Source organism: Lingula anatina, chromosome 4, assembly GCF_051362555.1.
Source record: "Lingula anatina isolate TDL-2025a chromosome 4, LinAna3.0, whole genome shotgun sequence".
Classification (NCBI taxonomy): domain Eukaryota; kingdom Metazoa; phylum Brachiopoda; class Lingulata; order Lingulida; family Lingulidae; genus Lingula; species Lingula anatina.
In genome coordinates, this window is record NC_141770.1 from 566,413 (window position 1) to 594,394 (window position 27,982).

General features: G+C 37.3%; 1 protein-coding gene across 1 annotated transcript; it reads right to left on the reverse strand.

Annotated features, from left to right (window-relative positions):
• Positions 1–130: 130 nt before the first annotated feature.
• Positions 131–27,979, reverse strand: LOC106162455 (sacsin-like). The gene is made up of 8 exons (XM_087010492.1): positions 27,807–27,979; positions 26,162–26,261; positions 25,753–25,838; positions 25,213–25,323; positions 23,252–23,399; positions 16,308–17,945; positions 4,913–15,915; positions 131–4,590 (listed from the first exon to the last, which is right to left on the reverse strand). The coding sequence occupies exons 2-7, from the start codon at positions 26,169–26,171 to the stop codon at positions 5,456–5,458; spliced, it is 12,453 nt and encodes a 4,150-aa protein (XP_086866618.1). The 5' UTR covers positions 26,172–26,261; positions 27,807–27,979; the 3' UTR covers positions 131–4,590; positions 4,913–5,455.
• Between the last annotated feature and the right edge of the window lie 3 nt (positions 27,980–27,982).

Here is a 27,982-nt window from a genome sequence, read left to right on the forward strand (position 1 = left end):
ATTACATTATCAAAAACTGTATTTGTAAAGGAATAGCTGTACTAGTACATTTTCCATGTTAATATTTAAAAAAGTGAATGAAGGTATTTTAAATTGAATTACTATACATTTCAATTCAAAACAAAACATGTAAATTAACCAAAATTTTATTGTTGAAATTCATTCAATAAGAGACCAATATCTCTTTTAAACACCATTTAATAAAAATTAGATAAACATAAGTGCTATCCTAACTTAATCATGATGCACTTAACCTTAATTTGCCTCAATTAAACATAATATCAAAATTAACAAATTTTGTGTTTATAGTTTGCTATATAAGTGAGATCGAAAGCAGTTTTGTCACAAATGTCAAAAACTGTTATTGCTCAGGAGAGATATTTAGACGTGCCATTCAGTTTCAGTGTGACACAGGTAGTGTTGTAAAGTGCTGCAGTACTGGTACAAACATCACACAGGTTAATTTAGGGGTAGAGCATTGATCTCATATCCATCTGAGAGTTCAGGGTAGTTTAAATGCTATAGCAATCTTAATTCCTTTTCCTAAGTGTCCTCTTTGTGTTTCTTCCCAAATATGAGTAGTATTGAACATGCCTCTAGATTTGGGGAATTTGCTAGTTTGTGACAAAATACCTTTTGATCTCTATAATCCATCAAGCCAAAGAAAATCATTCATTAAAATCAGATGAGTGGAGATGCTATTCTACATGTTGATAATGCTGCAGTTAACCCTAATTGTATATAATATAGTAACTGACAGTCAATATTAAAATGACAGATAAATAAAGTTAACATATTATACATAATTATTAGACATCATTTTATCATGTGCAAAAAAAAAATTTACTGGACTTGCAAAGTTCAAGACATATGGTCTTCAAGCAATATCTGAATTTGACAGTTTTCCCCCTTTTCTAATTTTGGAAGGGGCCCCAAATAATTTCAGGTGTTACAGTAATAAACTTACCATCAAAGGCACAACTAAGACATTTTCAGCACACATGGAAAACAAAACTGAATCCACTTTGTGATATGTGATTAAATAAGCAACCCCCCCCCCCCCACACACACACACACACACAAATAGGTCTAATGAGCGCAAAATAATCCAAACCAACCAACATCAAAACAAGCAATTTCCTCCCCTATGCCTACATACATACTACGATAATAGCCAGGGCTGCCCTTCCCCCTCCCCCAGCTTCCCCCTATATAGCTGCAGTTTAAGCACCCAGAATACACACAAGCTAGGGCAGACTTAGCTGATCCTTTGACATTATCTTGGACCAGATACAGTACAGTGTGATAGGTACAAGATATCATGGTCTAATTATAAACTCAAATGATTCCCTATGCCAATATTTTCATGTTCCCAGCTAAATGTCTACATAGCTTTATTTTTTGTTTGTATGTAAAATCTTACACTATACATGACCTAAAACCAAAATTATATACTAGAATAAAAAGATACATTATATGTGCACTCAATTAATTAGGGAAAAACAAACTTACATGTAATTATATATAGTACATGTATCTCACTTCCCCTAATCCTTCCAAAAAACAAACTTACATGTAATTATATATGGTACATGTACCTCACTTCCCCTAATCCTTCCAAAAAACAAACTTACATGTAATTATATATGGTACATGTACCTCACTTCCCCTAATCCTTCCAAAAAACAAACTTACATGTAATTATATATGGTACATGTACCTCACTTCCCCTAATCCTTCCAAAAAACAAACTTACATGTAATTATATATGGTACATGTACCTCACTTCCCCTAATCCTTCCAAAAAACAAACTTACATGTAATTATATATGGTATATGTACCTCACTTCCCCTAATCCTTCAAAAAATCCAATCTAACTAAAATATTATCTTAAATTTAAATGAAATAGCAAGAATGCTCATTTTGGACCCTATAGCTACTACAGTACATTGTAGGTTAATAACTTATATTGTCCCTTTATAACAATAATAAGAAGTAAATCCTGCAAACCAGCTGCAAACCACCCCCTCAAAAAAAAAAAAATAATAATAATAATAATAATAATAATAATAATAATAATAATAAAAACTCCAACTCCACTGTATACTTGGCACTACCCACCTAGTTATCTGTAATAATTCTGATTATAGAACAGGTGGCATACGAGGGTATACAGGGAATACCCCCCCCCCCCCCCCCCCATTAAACACCAATCACCAAGATTAAAATAGCTCAATCACCAATCACCAAGATATATTCAGGCCAATCACCAATCACCAAAAATTCTTGAATCTTATACCACACATAATATTGGGCTCAAATAACTTATCACACTAAAAAAATAAGTCCAATCACACAGAATGCAAAAGGTATTCCCTACCCTCGCATACTGCTTACTAGCATGCTTACTAACTGAAATATTTTATACATATCTTATTTTTTATATATACAGATGCTGATGTTAGAAGAATGTGGTTCACTTATTATATACACATTCTTCTAACATCAGCATCTGCCATACACTGCATTATAATCTTAAATGTGATCCCTCTATAATTTAAAAATTCGTTTTAGATTTGTAAAGAACAACAACCAAAATCCTTTTAAACTACAGCCTTAATCAGTTCCTTTCAAGTTACCACATTTCATTTTTAAAACAATGAACTATGTTCTATGAAAAATTGTCACTTTGCATAACGTGCATGGGTTACGCTGGTGTTTGTATTTGCAGAGGGTGCTCACTGCAATCGATGGAAGTCTTACATTTCAAATCTTACTTAATTGCCATAGAGCCTGCTTACTCTAAAGCAATATATTGAAACAAATAATGCTTATTTAAGTAACTATACATTATTAAGCATTACCATATACTCTAGTAATTTTTTCATCGCATTTTCCTGTAATTGATGTAAAACTAGCAGCATATATTAACAGCATAAGAAATAGACACAATTACTTGATTTTTCTAAATTAAAAAATGCATGCACATTGATCTGCAAGGATACCTCTTCATATCCCTGCAAAGCACATTTGCTGCAATTTATCTAAATTTTCTAATATTTCACAGCTTACATTTTCTACTAGCTACCAGCAAAATAGCTGCATATTATATTGTTTGCATGAATATGCACATCAAATTTCTTTTCTCATAACAGTGGCAAAATTCTGTGATAAAATGTATCAAAAGAAATCAATCTACATACAAATGCCAACTGTCATGCTTTCTTTCCACAGTTTGTTAACTGACTTTCCTCTACAATATAATGTGGTTTCTAGAACTTTGATGAATTTCAAAATTGAAAAAAGGAAAAATTATTTAGAAACAAATTCTGAATAAAAAAATAATAACATGCATATTGTCTTCTAATGGCATTGTTCTTTTACTGCTCTGTACATCACCTGATCTGGTTTCAGATGTGACTGATGCAAAGTGGAAATATACTGTACCCAGCCTATATATATATACAGTATACAACAGTAATAAAAAGTTCAAAAAGCATATTATATATATACACCATGAGTGTATGTATGTACAAATAATTTATATCACTTAAATTTCCACCTTATCAGCAAAAAGATACCTAAGACTACAACTACATGTATGTTCACTCTTTTTTACACTGTATATATACAAACTAAGACTCACTTCAAACTCCAATAAAAATCTATATACATTTTTTCAGTATACTAAAACATGTATTTGGCATTAAAAGCAAAAAGAAAATTAAATGTAATTTACAATGAAGATGTTTTAATCCAACTTTTCAATAAAGAAAAAATATTCCTGTATATATACCTATAGTCCAATTTGAAACCTATCCAAAATACACAATGTTTTTCATGGATTACCTCAACATGTATGTTCACTCTGTTTTACACTGTATATGCAATCTAAGGTTCACTTCAAACTCCAAGAAAAATCTTTTTACATTTTTTCAGTATATATACTAAAACATGCATATGACAATAAAACCAAAGAGCAAAATTTTTATTTACAATGAAGATGTTTTTATCCATCTTTTCAATAAAGAAAAAAATGTTTCTGTCATAGGAATTGTTCTGTATATATACCTGTAGTGCAATATGAAACCTATCCAAAGTACACAATTCAAAATTAGTTTCATTTTCCCCCAAGACAATAATTCTCAACACACCCATGTTCATCATGTTGAAGCAATCCTGTAACTTGACAGTAAAATATCCTGCAAAGCAAATGTTCTCAAAGTAAAAGAAATTTGCATTGATTAGTAACATAAAAAGAGAAGAAATTTACATTGTTCTGTCCATTGGCACGCCTTTCTCTGTCAACAATGTCTTGATCTCAGTCAGCAGTTGGCTGGTGATGTCCACAGCTTTTGTTGCTGTGTCCATGTTGTAGACCTCATGTGGTAGACCATCGGACACCTGTCTGGATAGCGCATGGCAGTGGAATGTGTAAGCAGGGACTGGAGTCGTCTGGACCGCTGTGAAATAGTTGAGCAATTGTCTGCAAGGTTAAGAGTGTCAGCCATTATAGGCAGGTCGTGACTGTTGTTTTTCAGATTGGCATCGATGGCAAACTGTGCAGCCTTCAGTGCTTTTTCTGCTGACTGATATTGTAATATACATATGTGATATAGATAAACTAATTGTATATTTATAATGTTTTAATTTTAAAAAATTGTAAATACTGTTTAGTTTTAACTGTAGAAAATGAGTAGATTGACAGATCATAAACAAGAAGTGAGTAGATTGACAGAATTTTTGAAAAATTGGGATTACACTCAAAAATTAAAGGAACTTATGAAATCTAATAATATATCGTATCAAATTTAATTCAGTTTAAAAAATGAAACTGCAATTTAGGTATTACATATATATTATAATGATCTAATGAAACTGAACCAAGATTGAACCAGCATTATATCTAACCTGATGGCATTTGAAGCAAGCCCACTCATAGCTCTGGAATGGCTCTCTGGTGTCATTGGAGACTGCTTTGAAATCCCACTGGGCCTGGCGGAACCATCTGGAAGCCTCGTAGGGTTGGGGATTCTTACGAGTTTCCCAGAATCCACCATACGTCCTGCTGTCACTACCATGACTCCCGCTGGAATAATACCTGTCATGGCATTCTCTCTCCTGTCTGGCACGTTGCCCCATTCTGGTGAAAAATTGCTCAAATACATCTTCATATGTAGTGTGTGACTGGGTACCAGTACCATGAGTAGAATATGACCTACCAGTACTACGTGTACTATGTGACCATGTAGGACCAGAAGATGCAGCAGTTGTCTCAGTTGAGGATGAAGACGTTTCTTGCGAACCTCGTTCAAGTCTAGCTATTTCAGTCTGTATGAATTTGCATGCTTCATTGCAAATATCTTCTTGGCCAAGGTTTTTGTCTGGGTGATATTTTCGGAGGAGTCTCTTGATGACTTTTTTCCTCTCATTTTCATCAAGTTTCCACGCAGCCTACAGTGTTTTTGTGATATCTTCCTTAAAGTCCTCCAGACATGTTGGAGTGAAGTCATCCTCAGTTGGAGTTTTATCATAAAGAACAACATCCTTTGAGTCATCTTTTGGTGTGCGTTTAAATTTGTACAAGTCATTTGCCGTCACAACAAAGACATCCTCTTCTTCACTCCCAATTCTTATTTTGTATCTTCTTAGCACATCTGAGGTTTGAGAGTCAACATCTTCCTTGATCTCTTCTAGGACAATGGCATATATGTATGTTGGAAGACCCTCACGACTCTTCAACAATGGATCCTCTACTTCATAGCCTACGTATTCACCGCATTCAAAGTGGTGAAAATTCTCAGAAAGCAGATGCTGGTCTTCTATGTGAAGGTAAGTCCCAGGGATGGGGAGAACACTGGTATCTGAGCAGTAATCATCTGGGGGAATGCCCTGATCATCCAAACATCTCGAAATCTCTTGTAAAGCAACTTTTTCATCTAGGATGCTGCACAGGTGATGGAGGAAAGTTGACAGCCTCCCTTTAGATAAACTGTTCAAGATTTCGACAAACCTGAGTGAAAAGTTGCTCATTTGAAAATTGCTTTTTAAATAAAAACAATGTGACTGTTGTCCACAATGGGCTTTTTGATAGAAGCATGACTGTGTTCTCTCACTTCCAGACAAAACCTCTCCCTTGTATTCTAAAACAGTGGTCAGTTCTGTTGCAAAGTGAAGTTTGATGTTTTTAATGTTTTCTTGTAGCTCAGCACTATCCTGCTGACTGACAGTGAAGCCTTGGGTTTTACCAGCATGACGAAAGAGACGCATCACTGCCTGATAAAAAAAATCTGATTTTATCTTCCATTTCACAGGATGCTCTTGAAGAATGTTGATACTTGGTTCAGAGTGAAGTTTCTCTTTAACAACATCAGTCAGATATCTAAGGCGCAAACATTCTGGCAAAAATTCAGCAACATCGCTGTACGATGGGACATCGGGTCCAATTTCTTCCTTAGAAGGACGAGCAAGCATGGGTTCTTCCAATGGAAATTTCTGTAGTCGGTCAAAATGGGACATGTTATCAATAAAGATAATGTCCTTGGAGTGCCTCAGTTCCCCAGCTGAAGTGAGCAAGTATAACAGTTTTACCTGCTCTGGCCATTTCTCCCCACTGCGAAGCTTTTTAAACAAAAACCCCATTGCTTTCAAAACTTTTTTCTTTTCATTTGGTTCCAGTTTCTTCCCTTCAGTATCTTTATGAATCATTTCCAAGACAGTGGCATACTGACAGCAGGAAGGTCTATCTGTGCTGCCTATCAGCTTGAAGAGCTCTTTACACCTTGTGAAATGTGAAGGCACAGCAAAAAGATAAGGCTTTATTTCTTCTTCTTCTTCCACACACGAGGTAGCAACTTGACTCGGATAAACAAACCTCTTTCCATCCTCAAGATCTACTAAAACGCAGGCCAAGTGTTGCAGCTGATGAGTCCAATATGGATGTTCTTTGTCTTGATATCTTTCCAAGTGCTGATATATTTGCCCCATTATTTCAGAGAGTAATTCAGATTGTTCTGCTGTTAAAAGTTCAACTCTCTCTTCCAAATTATGGCACACATTGCAACAGTGGTCTATCACCTGTTCCAAAGAGGGGATTTCTTTCACTCCAAGTATTTCACACAATTTTCTGTCCCTTGGTTCTGCCCACTGTTCCAAGAATGATACACTTGTCCATGACAAATGTTCATGTTCCTGCTTGTATAAGACAGCACCATTGAAGCAGATGAAAGGCCTCAATGTTTCTCCATCCATATTGCCACAAGGGCACAGACTCTGAAGGTTGCTTGAAGCAACACGTTGGGGTAGAAAGGCCATATCTTTTATAATGCGCAATAAGTGACCATCATTAAATACATTCTCCCTTGATAAAAGATGTGTAACTACTACACGTGCCTGATTTTCTCTCTTTTGGAGTGCCGTCTTATTTCTACTTTTCCATGCTAAAATAGCCCCCCTTTCAATGGCTTTGGCAAATTCAATGAACTTCTCTGAAGTGACTTGTTGCTGTAAACCTATCTCACGCATCAAACACAAAATTGCTAGAGATCTAAAAGGCTCTGATGGAAAATCTTCTTCTGTAAGCATAGCTTTAAAAACTTCATTGTAAGGATCATAAAAAGCCGATGCAGTTGACAGGGTGCCAGGAATTCCACTCCGGCTATCAGGTAGGAACTTCACGTGAGAAAGTTTATCAATCAGTCTCTTCCAATCACCTTGAAGACTTCTATAGTGTAATTCGACTGATATGAACTTTAAGTGCTTAATCCTTTCTTCCTCTGAGAGAATTTCAAAAATTGGTAATATGAAATCACAGTACATTTCACACTCAGAGAGTACTCGACAACCCAGCCATGTGTAGAGTGGCTGTAACATTACATTGGGTTTCAAGAAGGCCAAATGTTGATCACCTCCTTCCAATAGCTGCATGCCATCTAAAGGGATAGAGCTCGGTGCAATGTAAGTATCTTTTCCTTCAATGCTGACAATCTCCTCTTTTGCAGATAAGAAAAAAGGAAAACTGCACAATTTCCATTTCAATTCAGGATTGCTTTTCAGCACATCAAGATACTGACAAAAATATCTTAATACAACCTCACATTTCTGCACATTTAGTCTGTCTGCTAGGTTGTGTCGTTTGGCTACTCCTTCTAATGCGATGACCATGGAACACGGATCGCTAGGGTTGCTAATTATTGCCCGTGCAGTCTTTTCAGAATGTTGTTGTAGTATATCATAGGCTAGCTGTGGAACACCCAACTTTTGTAAGACATGAAAAATCCCGCTTCTGAAGATGAAATCCCGGTTGTCCATAACTTCACGGGTTCGTGAAACCTGAAGCAAACATGTTGATTGCCCTACAGTTACTGGCAAGAGGCACCAATGGGAAAGTGGCTTCAATAAAGATATAATTTTGTTGCCGTCAGAAACTGCACCAACTTCCGAGTGAAGGTATGTCCACAGTAATTGGATCCACTCTTTTGATGGAGCCTTCGAATCCCATGGAATAACACCTCCATTTTGTAGCGCTTCTGGTAAGGCAAATGGTAGCCTTTCTGCAAGATCTGATACCTTGAATTTTTTGAAAATTGACCTTTCTTGGTATGTACAAAAAAATGTACGTTCCAAGAACCTATGGCAAAAAGATGCAGCATACAAAGTCAGCAAGTCCCAGAAAGGTGAACAGAAGACGGGTGTTCTGGAACTAAACATCCTCAGCTTGTTGTCCTCAGTTACAAGCAATGGACAACCCTCAAGTAGCTGCACAAAATTGCCAGATTTCTTGCAAAACTGTAACATAGTGCGAAGGTCGTCTACATTTCCAAAGATGGTTTTTCCAATGTCTTCAGGAAGATATGAGCATGAAATAAAACACAGCCTGTCAGGTCTTTGGTAGGTTTGAAAGAAACAAAGCACAGCTTCTGGACTAACAGTTTTCACCTGGATGTCTGCTTCCCGATAATTTGTATATATTGACATTGGGCAACATAAAAGATTGAAATTGCTTTCACATAAAATCCTTCTAACAATCTCTCTGGAGGATGGTTCTTTGAAGCTTGACCCTGGTTCCTGAATCTGGGTATCTAAGTCATCAAAGAATACTCCCTCTGTAGGTGTAAACCATGCAACTTTAAATCCCATCTCACTCAGTCTTGCATGTCGCAAAAGTGGAAGAACCCTCAGATTAAGTTCGCTGGTCAACTGGTATACCTTTTTAGACAGATAATGTATGTAATTCTCCTGATGCTGGATATGAGGAAAGAGCTGACAATACTGGCTCAAAAATTTTCTTATCTGGGTCTCATCACTTCCAGAGATCTCTTCCATAATAATATTCTTTTTTTGCTGAAGCATATTGGTGTAGCAAGGGGCAATTGTTTGCTCTATTAATGTGTTGTTCCACTCAGTTTTCACATCAGTATTTTCAGTGTTCATCCAAAGGTTTCTCCTGGCTTCATGATCCAGTGCAAAGTGACCATTGATATGAACAGGTAGGTTTGTTTTCAGTGGGAGCGGCAGGAAGCAAAATACCCTGCTTTTTTTGAGGCTAAATTTCTCCATCGGTAATCTGTCAGCTTGAAGCATATGTGCTACCCCTCCACGTGGCAGAAGCCCCAACTCTCTGTCCTGGAGGGCTTTCTTTAAAGTTGTAGGTATTGAGCTTGGATTGCTGAAGCCAAACTGTTGGGTGATAAGCCATGTTTCTAATCGGCCTTTGTTGTCTTTTAAGGACATGGTGAAAGAAACATTTATGGGACGTAACTGGTCCACTGTAAGTTCTTGTGTTTTCAGTCTCTCTGAGCTGTTCACCACTTCCTGTAGAAAGGACTGTTGCTCCTGTGTATCTTCAGCACTGAGATGGGCCTCAACACTGTATGTGTTCTGCAGCTTTCCAGTGAACATGTTTATTTCTGAGACACTTATTTTCCTTATGTTATTGAGAAACAGCATCATCAGAAATAAATCACCCCTAAATGTTTCCATGAGGGACTGCATTTCGGGAATGGTAACAGGTCTTGGTTTTATCTTAGACTGTCTGGCCATGTTTTCATTCCTGAGTGGCAATCGGAACAAGGTAGCTTCCTCCATTGGAAAAGATTCTTTCATGTCATCCAAGTAGCTTGCAAATACATCTGGGAAAGCCTTCCTCAACTTTGGAATGTCATTATAACACCTTCCAGGCTCTGCAATAGAAGCACCTGGCACATAAATACAATGTGGATCAAAGATACACAATGTTTCTCCAATTTCCTGTCCTTTGGTTAAGAAAGATGGGGCATCTGTGAGATGATATACAGCATTGAAACCGACCCCATACTGCCCTGTTTTGTTTGGATCTTCACTCTTGCTTCCCTCACCTAAGTTGCTTATACCCTCTATGTCTGCTTGAGTAAATGGACTATTGTTGTAAACGCACAAAGCTGGTCCCTGCAATGGCTTCCAACAATCCTCAAATATAAGCTTGGTGGAATGGTTTCTGGGATCTAAAACAAAGTGAACTTCAGTTGCCTTTGCATCATCTGCATTTTGCAGGAGCTCTTTCAGGATATCCTGGTCACAGGGGTATCCTTCTAGTATTCTCTTGATTCTATTTGTAAGTTTTTCCTTCTGACCAAAGGGTATTCCCATTGAACATTTTCTAAGCTTTTCACCTCTTTTCGTCTGAACACCAAGACCTATAGCATCATGATATGGTAAATCTTTGTGTGCACAATGCATGTCATCATCATCATTCTCAAGCCATGGGCAATCATCAAAACAAAGATGCTTTGCTTCAGACATCACTCCATATTCATCTGGTAAATAAATGGGCCCATTTTTATCTTCAATTGATTTCAGCTTTGTTGTGAGGGGTACTTTCTCCTTTTTTACCTCATCCTCAATATTCTGCTGTAATGCAGACACAATTTGACGTATGTATAATGGCAGTGATTTTTTGCTGTATGTTTGATGTGGTTTCTGTAGGGCCTTTATATAATCTGCAATATCAAAGTCTTCTCGAACACCAGCAGCTTCCATGACATCAGGGAAGTCTCTCCAGTCATAAGGATGCCCAAAAAGAAGTGGCTCAAATCCAATCTTGGAGTTGAATATAACTTTACTGCCTGAGACAAACTCTTGTGACTGCGGAATGTACACTGCATTTCTCTTTTGCAGTGCATTACTGATAGCGGACTGTTTTGCAGGTTCCCTTCGCAGTAAATCATTCAGATACTGATAAATGTCCCTAATTAGATCTTTCAGCTTCTTTTCAAACTTTCCACACTTTGGGGCAGCTGCGATGGCCTCATCAAACTGGTCCCATACCTGATCAAGTTCAACATCTTTTCGAGACTGTATTTGGAGCAACCTCTCCACACTTCTATTCATTTTCAATTCCCTTCTGTCGACAACAGCAGTGGTAGAAGACACCAAATTTTCCACATCTGCTGAAAAGCATTCTTTAGGTGCAGCAAGATTGTTGTGATTGCCTTTCCAAGGAAGTGGGTAACCGTCTGGTTTGGGCTTAACTGGAAGAAATGGCACTTCACATAATACGCCTCTGAGTTCACTTTCCAATTTACTACCTTCTTTTCCACTCAGCCTCCAGGCTAGGTACTGCAATATTTCTTTCCCTCTCTCTACTCCTCTTGCATTATCTGTTTGATGGAGACCAGCAACACTTTTGGCTCTCTCCAAAATCTGCCCACAGCTGATGTCTTCAAAGATGCCAAGTTTTTCCAATACCAGAAGGCGGCGTGGGTTCAGGTATGACCTTTCGGTTCCTTTGATGAAAATCCCATCTTCCTCATAATACAATGAGGCAGCTCTGCTTTTTGGGTGCATGAGAGCACAGGGTTGCTTTAACTCCCCATGAGGTGTGGAAGGAATGCATGGGTATCTCTGCAAGAGTTTATTGAGATCTTCATCATCTTGGTCAATTGCATAAAGTATCAAAGTATCTCTGACATCTCCATCAAGAGTGTTGATGCTTGGGAAAACTGCTTCATTGTATAACCTGTGAAGGTCAAACATGATCTTTCCTTGAATCTCTCCAGGTGCAAATAACAACATGGTTTTCATGGTCTCACTGGGAACTTTTACATATATTTTTCCCCTCTCCTGGAGATAATCTTCTAATATTCTTTCCGCATGGGTCACTATATTTGATCCCTTGACATCATCTGTGAGGATACCAACATTGTGGACATTTTCCCACATTTTCCCATTTGAAAATAAAGCGGGCGCCTGCTGTTCCTCTGTGGAAAATAAGGAGGCATAATACTGCTGCACAAGAGGCTCACATACTGGTTTATATGTGCTCCCACAGGTTGGCCACAATTCGCTAAAGCTGTAAGGTGTACCACATGTTAATTCTCTCAAGTCTTCAAGACAAAAAAGAAGTGCTTTGGGAATGACATCCTTCAAGATGATTTGGTTCCATTCAGCTCCTTTTGAAACTTTATCATCCATTGTTTTCTCAGTTAAATGTTTGCGGTTGGACTCCACAGAGAAACTTCCGTTGACATGGAATGAGAATCCACTGGAAATTGGAAGAGGGAGATAACAAAAGAATGTTCCCTTCTGAGTACAAAGTGGTGTATATCTAATGCTGCCTTCAACACTGCACTCCTTCAATTGCACCGCCACTCCACCTGTAGGTACAAGACCAGATCCCTGGCACATGGTCAACATCTTTGATGTGAGGTCTCCCATACATGACGTAACCAGCCAGAAATCTTTCTTCTCCTCAGTTTTGATAATACTCACACTACCTGCATCCATTTTGGAGGACATTTCAAGAAGAAGGGACACTGTTTGATTTTTAGTGTCTTTGGGCATTGGAATTGATGGCGCTGATTCTGCTGATTGGAGGGCTTGGGTTGAAGCTTTTAAAATTTGTGTTTGCTGAACCTCTGGCAAATGCAAACCTCTTATCACTTTTGAGATGTTCTTTGTTGTTTCATAGATACACTGCATCATTAATGGGGTTCCATCCTTGGGGAGGTGATAAATTGATATTTTCTTTACATTTTGAGTAAAAAGTAGAACTTCTGAAGATGAATCGACCAATTTCTGAAGAAGCAATTGCACTTGTTTTTCATCATAATGCACGTCGCTGATCTCACTTTTATAGGATTGTTCCTTTGTTCGTAGAGGAAATCTAAATAATGTTGCATTGTAGCTAAATATGCAAGATTTGGCAGTGGAATCAAGATTGCAGCCAAAAATCCCATTAAAAGGCTTGAATTGGTTCTTCAACTTCTGAAGCTTTTTTCTGTTTTTTAAATTAATCTTAATTCCAGGTTTTGATCTTGCTGCTCTTCCCAAGTGTTTCATATGCGGATCAAAGATGGCTATACTGTTACTGCTAATGAAACTTGGGACATCAGTTAGATTGTAGACTGCATTGAACCCAAGTCCAAATTTGCCAATTTTGTCACTCATCTTTTCTTTGGTTGCACCCCCCAGCTTAACAAGGTTTTTGAAATCTTCTTCTGTGAACACAGCATCATTATAGGCCCAGAGAGCAGGTCCTTGGCAACTTCGCATTCCCTCATCTATCAAGCATGTCTGGGCATCTTCATTTCTTCTCTGGTCATACAGAAACTTCACTTCTTGGGCTCCTGCATCATCAGCATTTTGTAGAAGTTCCTTTGGGACAGAAAACCCATCTGTGTAACCTTCCTTAAGAAGATTATGAAGGCGACATGTCAGTGGCTCGGACTGGCCATAGTTCATGTCCAACTCTTCTACATCTAAAATACGACTCATAAGAGTTGGCACACCTAACTTTTCACTAGTTTGCATTGAGACATGCTCATGGACAAAGAAGATAGATTCTGTTTCTTCCTCACTAATATCAGTGACGTCATACCCTTGCTGAAGCCAGTCCATATCACAGTAAGTGCACTGGGAGACTGGCTTAAGGATGAGGGTGGATTTGTCATCACTATGAACAGGCACTAAGAGCTCATCTTGCAGTTGGGATATTGTCACCTCGTCCATTGACTCAACAATGTGCAACAGATCAATAATGGTCTGAAGATCTCTCTGTGCATCAAGATCTGCAGCGTTGCTGTTGGTTATCTGAGACTGGACCCTTTCTTGTTGGTATTTGATTTGTATATTGCTTTGCACCTGCAGAATGATTTCAAGTTTATCTTTTGGTTCTACACCATACTGGGAAAATTGTTCACTGAATTGCTCTACTTCTCTTGGAAGGACAAACAAATGAGGGTGCAGCTGTATCCCTTGTAGTTGTGGAGGAATACCAGGGACAACATCTTTTGATGAGGAAAACCCATCTCCATTCCAGATCCATTTCTGTGAGCTGGATTTAAGGCCTTCGTAAGGAACATCCCCCCTAACTGGATGAAACAATTCTCCATAGATATCTAGAATCATTGGCAGAAATAGACCCTTTTCTCTGCTTGTGTAATGGCTTACTACCTGTTCTAACTGGGCTATGACTTTTGATATAGTGGGCCTTTCATTCCATCCAAATTCCCTGGCGATCTCTTCATCCACAACCTCATCAGAGACATGCTCCACAGAACCTATCACTTTTTCATAGATACTGCTGCACAACTCACTTGGACTTAAAAAGGTGCAATTCGATGAACACCAAGGCAAAGAAATGGGATAATTCTCTGGCCTTGGCTTGACCTTGATAAACCTGGTTCTTTTCAAACAGCTAGAGAGGGTGTTACCGTTTCCTAGCCTATTCTTTAATACAGTTGGCCTGGATCTCAAAATGGTCATAATTGCTTCTGATTTATCAATCAAAACGTTTTGCGAGGCCGATCCCTCAGCAGACACGTTTTGAACGTACTCAGCTGCCTTGTAAATGTCCTTTGCAGTTATTTGTTCTCTTTCTGTCTTCAATCCTAACCTTTTCAGAGCCGCATGTAATTGTGTATCATCCTTATACTGTCCAGTTGGAAAGATGTCACATACCCCATGATAGAGATCAAATACCACTGAATCATGGTGATCAAACAATTGGCTTGCTGTGAATCTCTCTCCTGATTCATTTGGAACAAAAGGAATGTCTCTCACCATATGACGTATTTCTTTATCTTCATTCATGTTGATGGTCAGCACCTGCTTCATCAAAAGATCAATCTCTCCGCTTTCCTTGTACCACTCAATGTCTGCTAACACAATTTCTCTTAGCAAGTCATTTGTGTCCAAAATTCTCATTCCTAATTGCTGAACTAGCATTTCAGAGTCCGTTCCTGATGCATCGATAAACTTCCAACGTAATGAAAACCTTGGACTTTGATGTAAGGCCCAGGGTGCTTCATGGAGAGAAACTCTGTTGCCAGAACTTTGAGGATCAGAGTATTCTGTTCCAACAACTGACATAAAGATTGGAAGGTCCATTAGCAATTTTCTGTGTGACATAACGTCATTTGCAGAGGCTTCAGAGAGAAGCTTTCTGAGCTTATCCTTCTCTGTCAATGGCCATTCTTTTATCTTTTCTAAGTTAGATTGGGTCTGCACATTTGAAAGAACCTGTAGAACACCTTTAGGTGTTGGAGAACTTATGTATTTTGGCACAACAGCATGGTGATCTTCAATAAATTTGGGGAGCTTCTGAAATACAATTACTCCCAATGCTTTAAGCCACTTAGCTAAACCATCGTCAAGTCTGTCCCCTTCCCAACAAGTTATCAAAGCAGGTAAAGCAGAACTCAGCTTCACAATTCTACAAGAAGCCAGATCAAGAAGAATGTGCAAGTCTTCAAACCTGGAGAGATTGTCAGGGAATTGACGGGTCAGGTACTCCCACGCCGTCTGAAGCCAGCCATGAGTAGGATGGTTGGTGGTCTGTTGATCCCAGTGTTTGGTGTTATCTCTGCAGGGGTCGAAGAGTCTTCTGATCAATTCAGCCATTGAAGTCTTGTCTAGAAATTTCAACTGGGTTAATCCTAAAGTGAAACAAAAATGAAAATTTCTCTTTTTTAATTGCAGTTTTTTATTAAAATTGTATTTCACTAATAATATATATCAGTGTCATGAAAGATTAACAATATGAATGACAGCACGCATAATTGGTACATAGAGACATCTATAAAATCTTATTTTCTGCAGAGTTAACAGCCATTTCCTATGGTGACAGTGCCAGTGTAACCCTTCACTTAGGCACAGCAGAGCAGAACATGTATTGACCTTTATGGATCTGTATACAAAATCTGAAAAAAATTTCTAATGACCAGATTTGTTTCTGAAAAAGGTAACGTAATCCAAATATTCTTTTCCATTCAACTGAACTTGCCTATTAGCAGGTTCTAACTGCTGTTTAGAAAATTATTAGTTATACCTAAAGCTGCCATCTTTTCGAGATGTGCGGCAACCTCAGATGGAACTCTCTCAGTCTCCAATAAGCTGTGGGTCAGCCCGGGAAGAAGCTCTTTTGGATGATCCTTGGTTGGAATATACACTGCATCACTTGCACTGGACTGGAACCTAACAATTTGGTCGCTTCGGGGCAAAAGTTTGATCCCAATTACATCACCATAGGATGAATCAGAGAGGATGTACTTCAGGATAGACATCTTTTTGACAAATGAGAGGCTGTCTACCCAGGTGGACACACTTGGTTTCTTTAGAGCAGTGCGCACATGTCCTGGCTGAATCTTAGCAATTTCCACTTCATGCTTTTGTAATGCTTCTTCTACGTGTGATGGGACTGTGCAAATCTTTTTGCCACTTTGCATGAGAACATTCACAAGATCTTCAACATTGTCAATGTTAGGGCTTAAATCATTGAACAAGACTTCACTGGCATTGTGCCATGTACTGGCAGAGAAAGAGGTGTCGGTTGTTGGGCTATAAAATGATTGCCTCCTTAGAGTCACTCTGTACATAAGTGTGACCATTTTTTCAAATTTGGGATCTGTTAAACTGCAGTCTGGCATTGCATTATAAATGCATGTTGGTGAAAAGCCCTCGAGAATGGCACAATTTAGGAGTTCTGCATATGCCACTGAAACTGCTTCTTCCACCAAGCAGATGTTCCACAGAAGTGCTTTATCAGTGAGGGCAGACCTATCTTGGTCTGCAGTGGGCCATTTCAGCTGTCTGCGATTTTGGCTGAGTGCAAAGAACCCGCTGATGTGAACTGGTAGACCAGTCACACTTTTTTCTTTAAGTGGGAGTGGTAGGAAACAGAAGAAGTGGCCGTTCGGTTGTTGGGACTTCTGTTTGACTTGTTGAAATGGTTCGTCCTTTGTGCCACAACACATAGCAACAGCCACCCACGGAAGGAAACCCAGTTTTGAATCATTTGCCAGTTCTTGTAACTGTGAACTCACTTGGCCTCCAGAAAAGTGGTTTGTTAGCATCCATTTGGTCGTCTTTGAGGGGGTAGGTGTGGAGGCAGCTGATTGGTGGATATATGTCGTCTCTGTGAATTGGAGCTCATACGTTGACTGAATTGGTTTTTCTGGCCACTCATTGGTTTGTCGCACCTTAGCAATTTCTGACAAAAACTCTTCACGCTTTGATCTCACACCTTTGATGCAGTCTTTATCTATCTCCAACTGGAAGATTAACTCTGGTTTCTCACTTCCTTCTGTTCTTTCATACAATTCAATGCTTTCCAGTGATGACAAAAACAGAAGGTTCATATATGCACATGTCATGAAAGATTTGAACAAACTATCAATTTTTTGTGATGCATATATCTGCTCTGACAATTGTGAACAGAATTGAGAGGGATCTTGTGAACCTGTCCTGAGTGGAAAGCGAAACAGTGTTCCCTTATAAACTCCACCATTGAATGTTATGTCACGGCCACCAAAAATTCCCACAAATGGTTCAAACTGATCAGGCAAAGAAGAGATTTCTTCCCTATCATTTTCAAGATGCCATTGCTTCCCTGTCGCCCTGGGACCAAAGAATTTTTCATGTGGATCTAGGAATCCTATCTTGTCTCCACTTATTACGCTTGGTAAATCTAGAAGTAAATGTAGAAGAATAGAAAAATAAATGTCCAAGCACATAAGGTTTATGCAAAGGCACATATGACTTATGCACAGGTTCATAGGGTTTATGGACAGGCACATTCCAATGTCTGAGCATGCATGCAGTGCTTTGTCTAAGACTTTCTACAGACAATATAGTGATATAGATCACTGACCTTTGAAAGACAAGATATTGCCCTGGATACCACATGCACATGGATTAACTAGAGTTATTGCTGGTAATATTAAACTAGACAGCAAAGATGACAAATATACAGACACCATAATGGAAACAAGGCAGCAAGGCTGACAAATGTTTAGACATTCAGACTCACAAAAGTGCACCAAATACTGTTTTGGCCAATTTTGATACACTATTACATAATACTTTAAAACAGCACAATCGCTCTTACCCTCTTATATTACATACTGCAGGTAACATGGACAGTGAAAAACTACCAAAGGATTCAGTTTCATAGCCCATAAAAAGTACTATGGTTATTATGTGTAAAATATTCAAACAATAAAAAAACAGAATAATTATGATTAATATAAACAGATATCATGCCAATTTTCAAAAACAACCTACCCAGCAGACAAACGACATTTGCAGCGCATTTGCAGGAAAGCAAAAAAAGGGGGACACCACCTCCAGTGTTGTACTTGACAAGCTCCACAAATTGTAGTTAACAAGAGGTCTCGATTTTTTAATGTTGAAAACTACAATTTATAACAAAATCATGGGGAAAAGTAAAAGGTCAAATCCAAATTTGTGATGTGCATTTCATGGCGAAAAGGAGGTCAAAGGTCAAATTCAAAGTCACAAGAAGACTGTCAATATATGAATTCCCATTCAGGTTCAGTAGTATCAATGGGCATATCTGTGCCAGTTTTAGAGATATAAGGGAAGGAAAATTCAAGGCCAAAACCCAGCAGGCACTCAACGTTGATTCAACATTGAGGATAGGTTAAGATGATGTTGATCCATCAATATTGATAGATCAACAAGATCTCAACATCGAATCAACCTTTTCTTGTCAACCAATTGTCAATGTTGATAGATCAACAGGGTCTCAACATTGATTTAACCTTTCTTTGTCAATCAATTTTCAATGTTGATAGATCAACAGGATTTCAACATTGAATCAAACTTTTCTTGTCAACCCATTGTCAATGTTGATAGATCAACAGGGTCTCAACATTGATTTAACCTTTCTTTGTCAATCAATTTTCAATGTTGATAGATCAACAGGATTTCAACATTGAATCAACCTGTGTTTGTAAACTCTTTGTAAATGTTGACATATCAACTGGATCTCAACATTGGGTCAACCTTAACTTTATTTATAACCTTAATCATAACCTTGATAATGGTTTTAAATGATTATCTCACTAGAGAGGTATGCATAGGGGTAATTACCCCTCATAAAACGCTTGTTTTACCCCTTTTTCATTAAAATTAATTTAGTGAAAAAAGCGGTCTTCATTTTTTTAAAAACTTTCCAGATTTGATGTTCAGGTTATCTTTAAGAAAAAGAAAAAAAACATAGGGTCACCAGCCTTACCTTATGGCAAATTGACAAAATTTACTCAAGGTTGAAGAAAAAGCTTGAAAAAGCCAAAAATGCCTGTTTTTCTGGAAATTTAAGTTAGCTGTGAGAAAAAATGAGACTGGTGACCCTTTGTTTTTGTATTCTTAAAATTATCTTAACAACCTGATTATTTTAGTAAAGCTAATTTGTTGTTTAATTTTTATGGGTAATTACCGTATGTGCCTGCATACTTGTATAATGTAAATAAAGTGCAAGACTCCGGATAACATGAACTGATGCAACACGTGAGTGTGGACAGTGTGTAACACTTTTACAGTACAAAAACTGTACTTTATTAACAGTACTTTGTGAGGCCACACTATCAGGAGGATCGTTCAACAGATAAGGACATGGAAAACGGTGACATTGCGTCTTCAAAACTACACACTATCAGGAGGATCGTTCAACAGATAGGGACATGGAAAACGGTGACATTGCGTCTTCAAAACCCCACACTATGAGGAGGAACGTTTAACAGAAAAGGACTCTTAAAACTGTGACATTGCGTCTTCAAAACTTAACTGTCTACGAATCTGTTAGAATTTAACTGTATTTGACAAATGTTAAAGTTTATGAAACATGATAGTATTACATGTAGTTAGTGTATGTTCATTGTTTGTAATATATTATATTCATGGTTAAATTAGTTGTTGTTTGTGTTTTTTTATGTTCGGGCTGTTTTGGTCCGTAACATTGAGCATCAAACTGGAAAGTTAAAAAAGAATCTGACGACCCATAGGTGGATACAGGGGCCGGTCCCGGGGTCTGGACCCCCCCCCCCCCCTTTTCTTTCGAAATTACCTTTTTTGTAGGTAATTTTCCTTATTTCCCCCCTTTTCAGCTCTGAGTCTTTTTATTTCAAGAAATGCTTGATATCTTGGAGAACACCTTCAGCCATCAGGCAAATTTCAATCAAATATCCTGATAGCCTAATTGATATATCAACGTTAATTCAATTTTCAAATTCAACTTAATTTCAACATTGATTCAACATTGAGGTATCAATGTTGATTCAACATGGATACCTCAAGGTTGATTCAACCTTGATGGTTCAACGTTGATTCAACTTTCATAGTCAATGTCATATCAACATAGTTTCAACGTTGACGGTCAACATTGATTCAACATTGATACCTCAAAGTTGATTCAACCTTGATGGTTCAACGTTGATTCAACTTTCATAGTCAACGTTATATCAACATAGTTTCAACGTTGACCAGCAACGTTGATTCAACATTGATACCTCAAGGTTGATTCAACCTTGATGGTTCAACATTGAGTCAACTTTCATAGTCAATGTCATATCAACATACTTTCAACGTTGACCATCAATGTTGATTCAACATTGATTCAATGTTGATTTGCCCGCTGGGAAAAAGGTCACACTTAAATTGCCAGTATGACTTCCTATTCAAGTTCAAAAGTAACCAAGGGCATATAGACTGTCAGTTTTGAAGATGTGACGGACAAAAAAAAGCAAGCGAGTTAACTTCCAAAGCTGTAATTAATTCTCGACTGTGCTCACTGGAGATTCTGGCACCTTGACGCATGAGCAGTAGTATCTCTAAACTGTGGAGTTCATCAGGGTACACTCATATCTGTCGTGTAGTAACATGGCTGTTCCTTATACGAATCAAATAAATTCGAAATGACTGAATAAATCTCGATCAGCCATAAAATAGCTTTAGACTGCCCCTTTCTTTAAATTTGTGTCAGAAATTTAACCAATACTTATGTGACCTACTTTTCTGCCCCATGTATATACAGCATAGAAAGCTAGCAAAGAAATCCATTCCTATATCATTTTTGGGTAACATTAAACAATATCATATCTTTTGGTAATTCTCTTAGTTATACTATTTGAATTTACATGCCGGCATGTGGCAAAACATTGACTATTTGTGTGCATCTTTAAAGTTAAACAAAAATACGACAGTTTGGCAGTTATGGGGCAAACATCACCAAAGTTGTGCAAAGAACCTGAATAATTACCGCAAATGTAAACCAATCATGCCAGTTTTCGTATGCAACCTGCCTCTTTACCAAACAAATTTAAAGTCACTCAATATAGTCTTGAGAGATTCATTTATTTCATCTGTCATAGTGATGATTTCACTATGTGAATTGTGAAAACTATGTGAATTGTGAATTGTGAAACTTCCAGATTTAAATAAAATTTTATATCAATGTTTTGTAAAGATAATTTGTTATAATGACATTATGTGTATTGAATCTTTTAAGGTATTGTATTTATTGGAAAGAACTGTAACCAAGTCTTAGAGTGCATTCCCAGTGATTTACGTGTAGATTGATTCAACTAGATCGACCTTACTCCCTGAGGATTCACGCTAAATTGCTGTCAGTCGACCGCGCACGGAAGTTAATTACCCCCTTACAGCTTTTAGTAGGCGGGACAGACATTTAAGCTGGCTAAGCTGACAGTTATCTAGTGAGACTCCCCACGGGGATAGATCGATGTAAAATATGTGGGAATGGGGTCTTAAAGGAATTTTTTAGGTCTTAAAAGGATTGAATAACTTCATTTATGGCTTTTTCTCCTAGTTCAGGTCAGTCTTAGTTTAATTATGTTTAAGGTCTCTCTGTAGTTATATGTCTGAATTCTTTTAATTGGCTTCAGTATCTCTGACTTAATTTCTTTAGGAATCACTGTACATATGTATTTTGTGTATAAGTATATATAGAGAAGAACTTTGTATTGTAATCAGAGATCAGAGATTAGAGATATGATATCATCAGAGTAAGTTTGGTCAGTCGAACCGACAGCTGGATTTTCCGTGTTGTCAGCCAGAGAAATAAATGTAGAACTTGGTCAGTTAGTAGTTGATCTCTGGAAAATATAGCGTAGCTGTTGTGTTACCTGCTGGAGAATTAACTCAGACCAAGTGTCCCCTGTGATACATCTAAAACAGGGCATGGCAAAAGATGTTAAAATACCTGTATGTGCAGAAATGTTCAACTGCTCTTTGCTGCTGTCATCCTCAGTTCTATTGTTTGACCACTAGGTAGAGTTGTGGTCAAAATGATGTCATACACTGGACAAAGTCTGTCCCCCCCACCTTCACATACAGGCATTTTAACATCTTTTTCCTTGTTGTGTTTGGAACTTATTGGGCCAATGACACCAAAATTGTGCAAAAGAGTGATATAAATTTAAATGGAATTGTCTTAGAAAGTCGTGGATGTTGGATCTTAATTACAATAATAGCTATGGTATCATCATTATCAAAGGTTGCCTTCTCTTCAGAAAACTGAACATGACGTTGAAAGCAACCGGACTATTTACCCAAAAAAAAGCCACCAAGAAAATTTAAAGTAAAAAAAATGGTTTGGAAGTAATTAGACAAACGTCATGTGTCGGACAGCAACAATGACAGCATAGACAGACAGACAGACAGACCAATCAGAATATATACATGTAGGCAATTACAGTGTCTGTATATAAAAACTTAAGCAAAACAAATTTGGTAAATTTAGATTTTTGTCTTACTATGTGCTATATTCTTTTGAACCAACAAAGTGCTTTGTTACATGTGTAAAATTGTTGAGCATAACTCTGTACATATATAACAACTGGCAAAAAATAGTATATCATTTCTAAAGTTAGCACATGTCTATACTTGCTGTGTGTACCTGTGAGTGTCTGTGTGCTGCAAGTACATTCTCAATTAACAGATTGCTAGTCATACCTGTCATGTGAAAGACAGACTTGAACCCCAAACCAAATTTTCCAACTTTTAGTGGATCATCTTTCTTGCTACTATTGTGGATGGCTCCTATTCTGTCCCAGTCAGCATCACCAAAAACGGCATCATTGTAGGCATACAGAGCTGGACCCTGAGATATAAGTAAATAGAACAATTCAAAAGACAAAAATACATTAAATTAGAATGTTTTATAAATAATTTTAGTACCACAGAAGGTTGGGTTCCTGATGGGGGGGGGGGGAGGAGCGGGGGAGGAGCGTTAATTTATTCCTTTTACATTGTAATTTCTGCTATCTCCTCTTAAACCATTAGGTAGTTTTGGTATGGTAAAAACTTTAAAATTTCATCACTCAGAAATTAATAAACATTTTAGAATGTGTGAATCTGGCATATAGCCATATTAAATGAGGAACTTTTCAAAATTATCAAGACTCCAATTATCAAGTTTGATAAAATTTTCAATTAAAGTGAAAAATATTACATTGGCAGAGAATAATCTTCCTTCAAAATTTTGATGACTGCCTTAATTTTCAAGTTTTTTACAGTATTGATAAACCTATCATAGAGATGTGCAACTGTGGTTTGGGCTGTCCATGGGGGTGGTTGCATGATACTTATTTTTTTATTATTTTTCTTAACATTGTAATTTCTGTTATCTTCTCCTTTACCATAATATAAAAGAAGAAATTGCAGTATTGATACCCCTACCATAAGGGATGTGCAATTGGCAACTTCAGAATATTGGTGTGACTGGGGGTTGGGCTGTCTCTGGTGGGTGGATCATTCAAAATCATTTTTACATTTTCCATTTCGTTTTCTCTTCCTAGATCATTAAATCAAGGAAGTTCAAGGTTTGGTGGTTAAGAGACCTATAATCAGAGATGGTCACGGCCGCTTTGGAAAATTATTATTTCTGTTAACTTCTCCAAAACCATTATATTGAGGATGTTCAGTCTTTGGCTATTGACATATAGTACATGGACCCCTTGGGGTTGGGCTGTCCCTGGGGGTGGATGATTCTAATCATTTTACTCATTTTTGTTTCTGCTAGCCTTGTATCTCCTCCTCCCTGGGTGTGGACGCTTTTAGTTTTGTGTATTGTAACTTCAGTTATCCTCTCTTAGGCCATCAGAGTCAGAAAGTAAAAACTTTTATGGGATTGGTACACCTTTCATCAGTAACGAATATTTGTGTGCAAGGAGGGGTTGGGTAGGTTAACAATTGTCACCAGGGGGGCCGGGATGATTCTTTTTTACATGAAGTTAACTTCTTTTTTTAACTGATACACTGTAATTTTTATGCTGTTATTTTAAAGATTAATATAATACTTTATCACATAAGAATAGGGATTTCTTGAGGGTCATGTTCTCTTTACAATGTGGGATAGGTAATGGCTACCCAGTGACACCATTTATAGTTTCTTTCGGTATTTTAACCAGAAAAGGTCCTTTTTAATTATCACCCCTACTAATGCAGCTATACACTATATTAAGCTAAAGGATCTGAGGGATATATGATACTGTCTCCTGATATTGTACCAACAGTCAGATTAACCTCATATTCAAGTGTAATAAATGGTAGCTATGGATGTATGGATTGAGACCGCGTCTTCTGGGTCTTCTGGAATACGGTCAGATTTTAAAGTTTACATTGACGGGTATCTATTTTACTCTGTTGGAAGACAGTTAAAGATGGAGGATATATCAACAAAGATAATATGAAAGACTGCCAGAAAATATTTCTGGATCCACCCCTGTTTTTTACCTGTAAATATACAAAGTTATGTCCATCGTGTAATGACAAATGCTAGACCATCTATGAATAAGGACTTGACTGAAAAACTGTACCTTTAAGTCTGTAAGAATAGAGACATATATCCAACCTTTATATATATAATCTAAGAGCATAAGAAGAGTTTGCTTTAAAACATATGTTACATTTACCTGAAATATCTTCAAATCTGGTTGATACAAAGACTCTGCAGAAAACTGGCGTCTGTCATTGACAAATTTCACAGATTTTGCTCCAGCGTCCTCAGCATTCTGGATTAATTCCTGAAAGATTGACAATATATATACAATGTCAGTTTTCTCTTTATTGTTATAACTATAATAATTATCACAACTTTATATTTAAGTAGATAAGTGAATGACTAATTTAAAGAATTAAGGTAACAAAAACTCGACATTTTGGACTATTTCCTAAAAGATTGACAATATGCAATATCAGTTTTCTCTTTCTTGTTATAACTGTAATAATTCTCACAACTTTATATTTAAGTAGATAAGTGAATGACTAATTTAAAGAATTAAAGTAACAAAAACTCGGCATTCTGGACTAATTCCTTTAAGATTGACAATGTACAATATCAGTTTTCCCTTTCTTGTTATAATTATAACAATTCTCATGACTTCATATTTATGTAGACGCATGAACAATTAAAATCAAGAATCAAAGTAACAAAAATTGTACAAAAAGTTAACCTTCAGAATCTGCCCATCATCTGGATATTGGTCTAATACTGCTCTCAGCTGCTCAATTAAAGATGGCGTCCGAATCCCAAAACCACCTAGAATATAAATAATGCCAAATCTACAAATGCCAAAAAGTCTTCAAACAAAACTTCCCAAAGCGGCTTCTTCAATAATTTGTACTAGCAGATAATCTCATCAGCATGATGTAGACAACAGTTTTTTAAAATAAGTGACAATAACATATACCTTCAAATTAAGGTGTAAGGATATTCTTGTGTTTATATTTGCATAGTTTGTCTGTTTGAAACATTAAAATAACATTTTTTGAAAGATGCCACACATCTGAGATAAATACAGAGCGGTGTCGGAACTTTCAACCATTGCTATCTTACTTTTAAATTATCATTTATGCACTTACGGTCAGCCATTTTTATTTGAATCAGCAGAAGTTAATTATTTTTGTTTGTCTTTGGACATCACATCACCTCCACGCACTTTATGACTCATCAGGGCCTAATCTGTAATAACAGGAATTATCTAAATGAAGATTAATTATATCTAACAATCCTTTGTAAAATGATGATAAATCATGATAGAGGGGTCCAAACATATCCCAATTCAACAGGTACCATCTAAAGGAACAATCAAATCAGTTTATCATTTGTTACAATGAACAATCAAATCAGAACCACTATCTAGATAAGGCTTCATTCACATGCAATGTCTATTTTCTTAATTCTATTTTCTATTCGCGGTATGTCTTATGATCACAGTCTGTGGCCTGAATATCCCGCGGCGTAATTACTGGCAGCGCGAGCCAGTTACTATAAGTTACTATATAGTAACTGGCTCGCGAATAAACATGTATGAGAATAAAGAAGAACGTGGGATTGGTAAAAAAATGCAACCACTGAGAAAAATGCGATCATTGTGTATGAACATTTTTATGAAGTAAAAAAATATTGATAAACTGTATACTTGATAATTACTTCTGACCAAAAACATCTGTTCAGAAGCACTCTGGTTGCGCTTGTCGAGGACGGTGTAACTTGTAGCTATCCTATTACACATGTCAGAGTCTCAGTAAAAAATTAAATGGGGTCCTGATCAGCCCCCCTCCCCCCTCTCGATTTCTCAAAAAAAATTCACAAATGGTGCCTTCTTGAAATTAAAATTTTGACTAGCTGAATCATAGTTCTAAACCGTACCAAAATGGCACCCTTTTAAATACCAAAATTTTAAGGAGCCTTTCACCGAGCCCCGAACCCCACGCCAAGGGGGAGGGGAGGGGACGGTCGGCTGCGCACCTCCCCCCATTCAAATAATTCTGAATCCGCCCCTGGGTCTGGCCATTACAGCCGAGCCGAATCTAAAGCCGCACCACGAAAACAGAAAAACTGAGGCAAAGAGACCAACTGTTATAGTGAAGAATAACGACAACGATCAAACGTTTATTCACCGACTCATTTTTCCTGCTATTTCACAAGTATTTATACTAGTTAATTTTCCGTACTGATCACGCGTGTAATTATGTAATTTTCATTGTTTACGGCGTGATTTCCAGAAACTTTCCATTCTCATGTTGACTTAACATATGTCACAGTTTATTTTTATTGTTTAAAAACACACAACTGTGAAATAGATTTAAGGTTATATATTTCACCTGTAGAAATAGAGAATGAAGTTACAGTATTTGCACGACCGCTCTGGTCAGTTACAAAAGAGAGAGTGTACATGTACATGTTACAATGAATGAAATACTTAGTTTAAACAAAATAACTAATCAAATACAAATACACCGTTTAATAATATAACTAAATAAATAATGCATCATGACAATTGAATTTGAAAGAATAATAAGCTCACCTGTAGAAATAGAGAATGAAGTTACAGTATGTGCACGACCGCTCTGGTCAGTTACAAAAGAGAGAGTGTACATGTTACAATGAATAAAATACTTAGTTTAAACAAAATAACTAATCAAATACAAATACACCGTTTAATAATATATCTAAATAAATAATGCATCATGACAATTGAATTTGAAAGAATAATTAGCTCACCTGTAGAAATAGAGAATGAAGTTACAGTATTTGCACAACCGCTCTGGTGAGTTACAAAAGAGAGTGTGAAAAAGGGCGCGGAAAACGACTAGGATCACGTGTAGACGATTCTTATCACGTGGGAGAATTATCCAATCAACGCCCGCCAAAGATACCCTGAGTGTCAGAGCAACGTA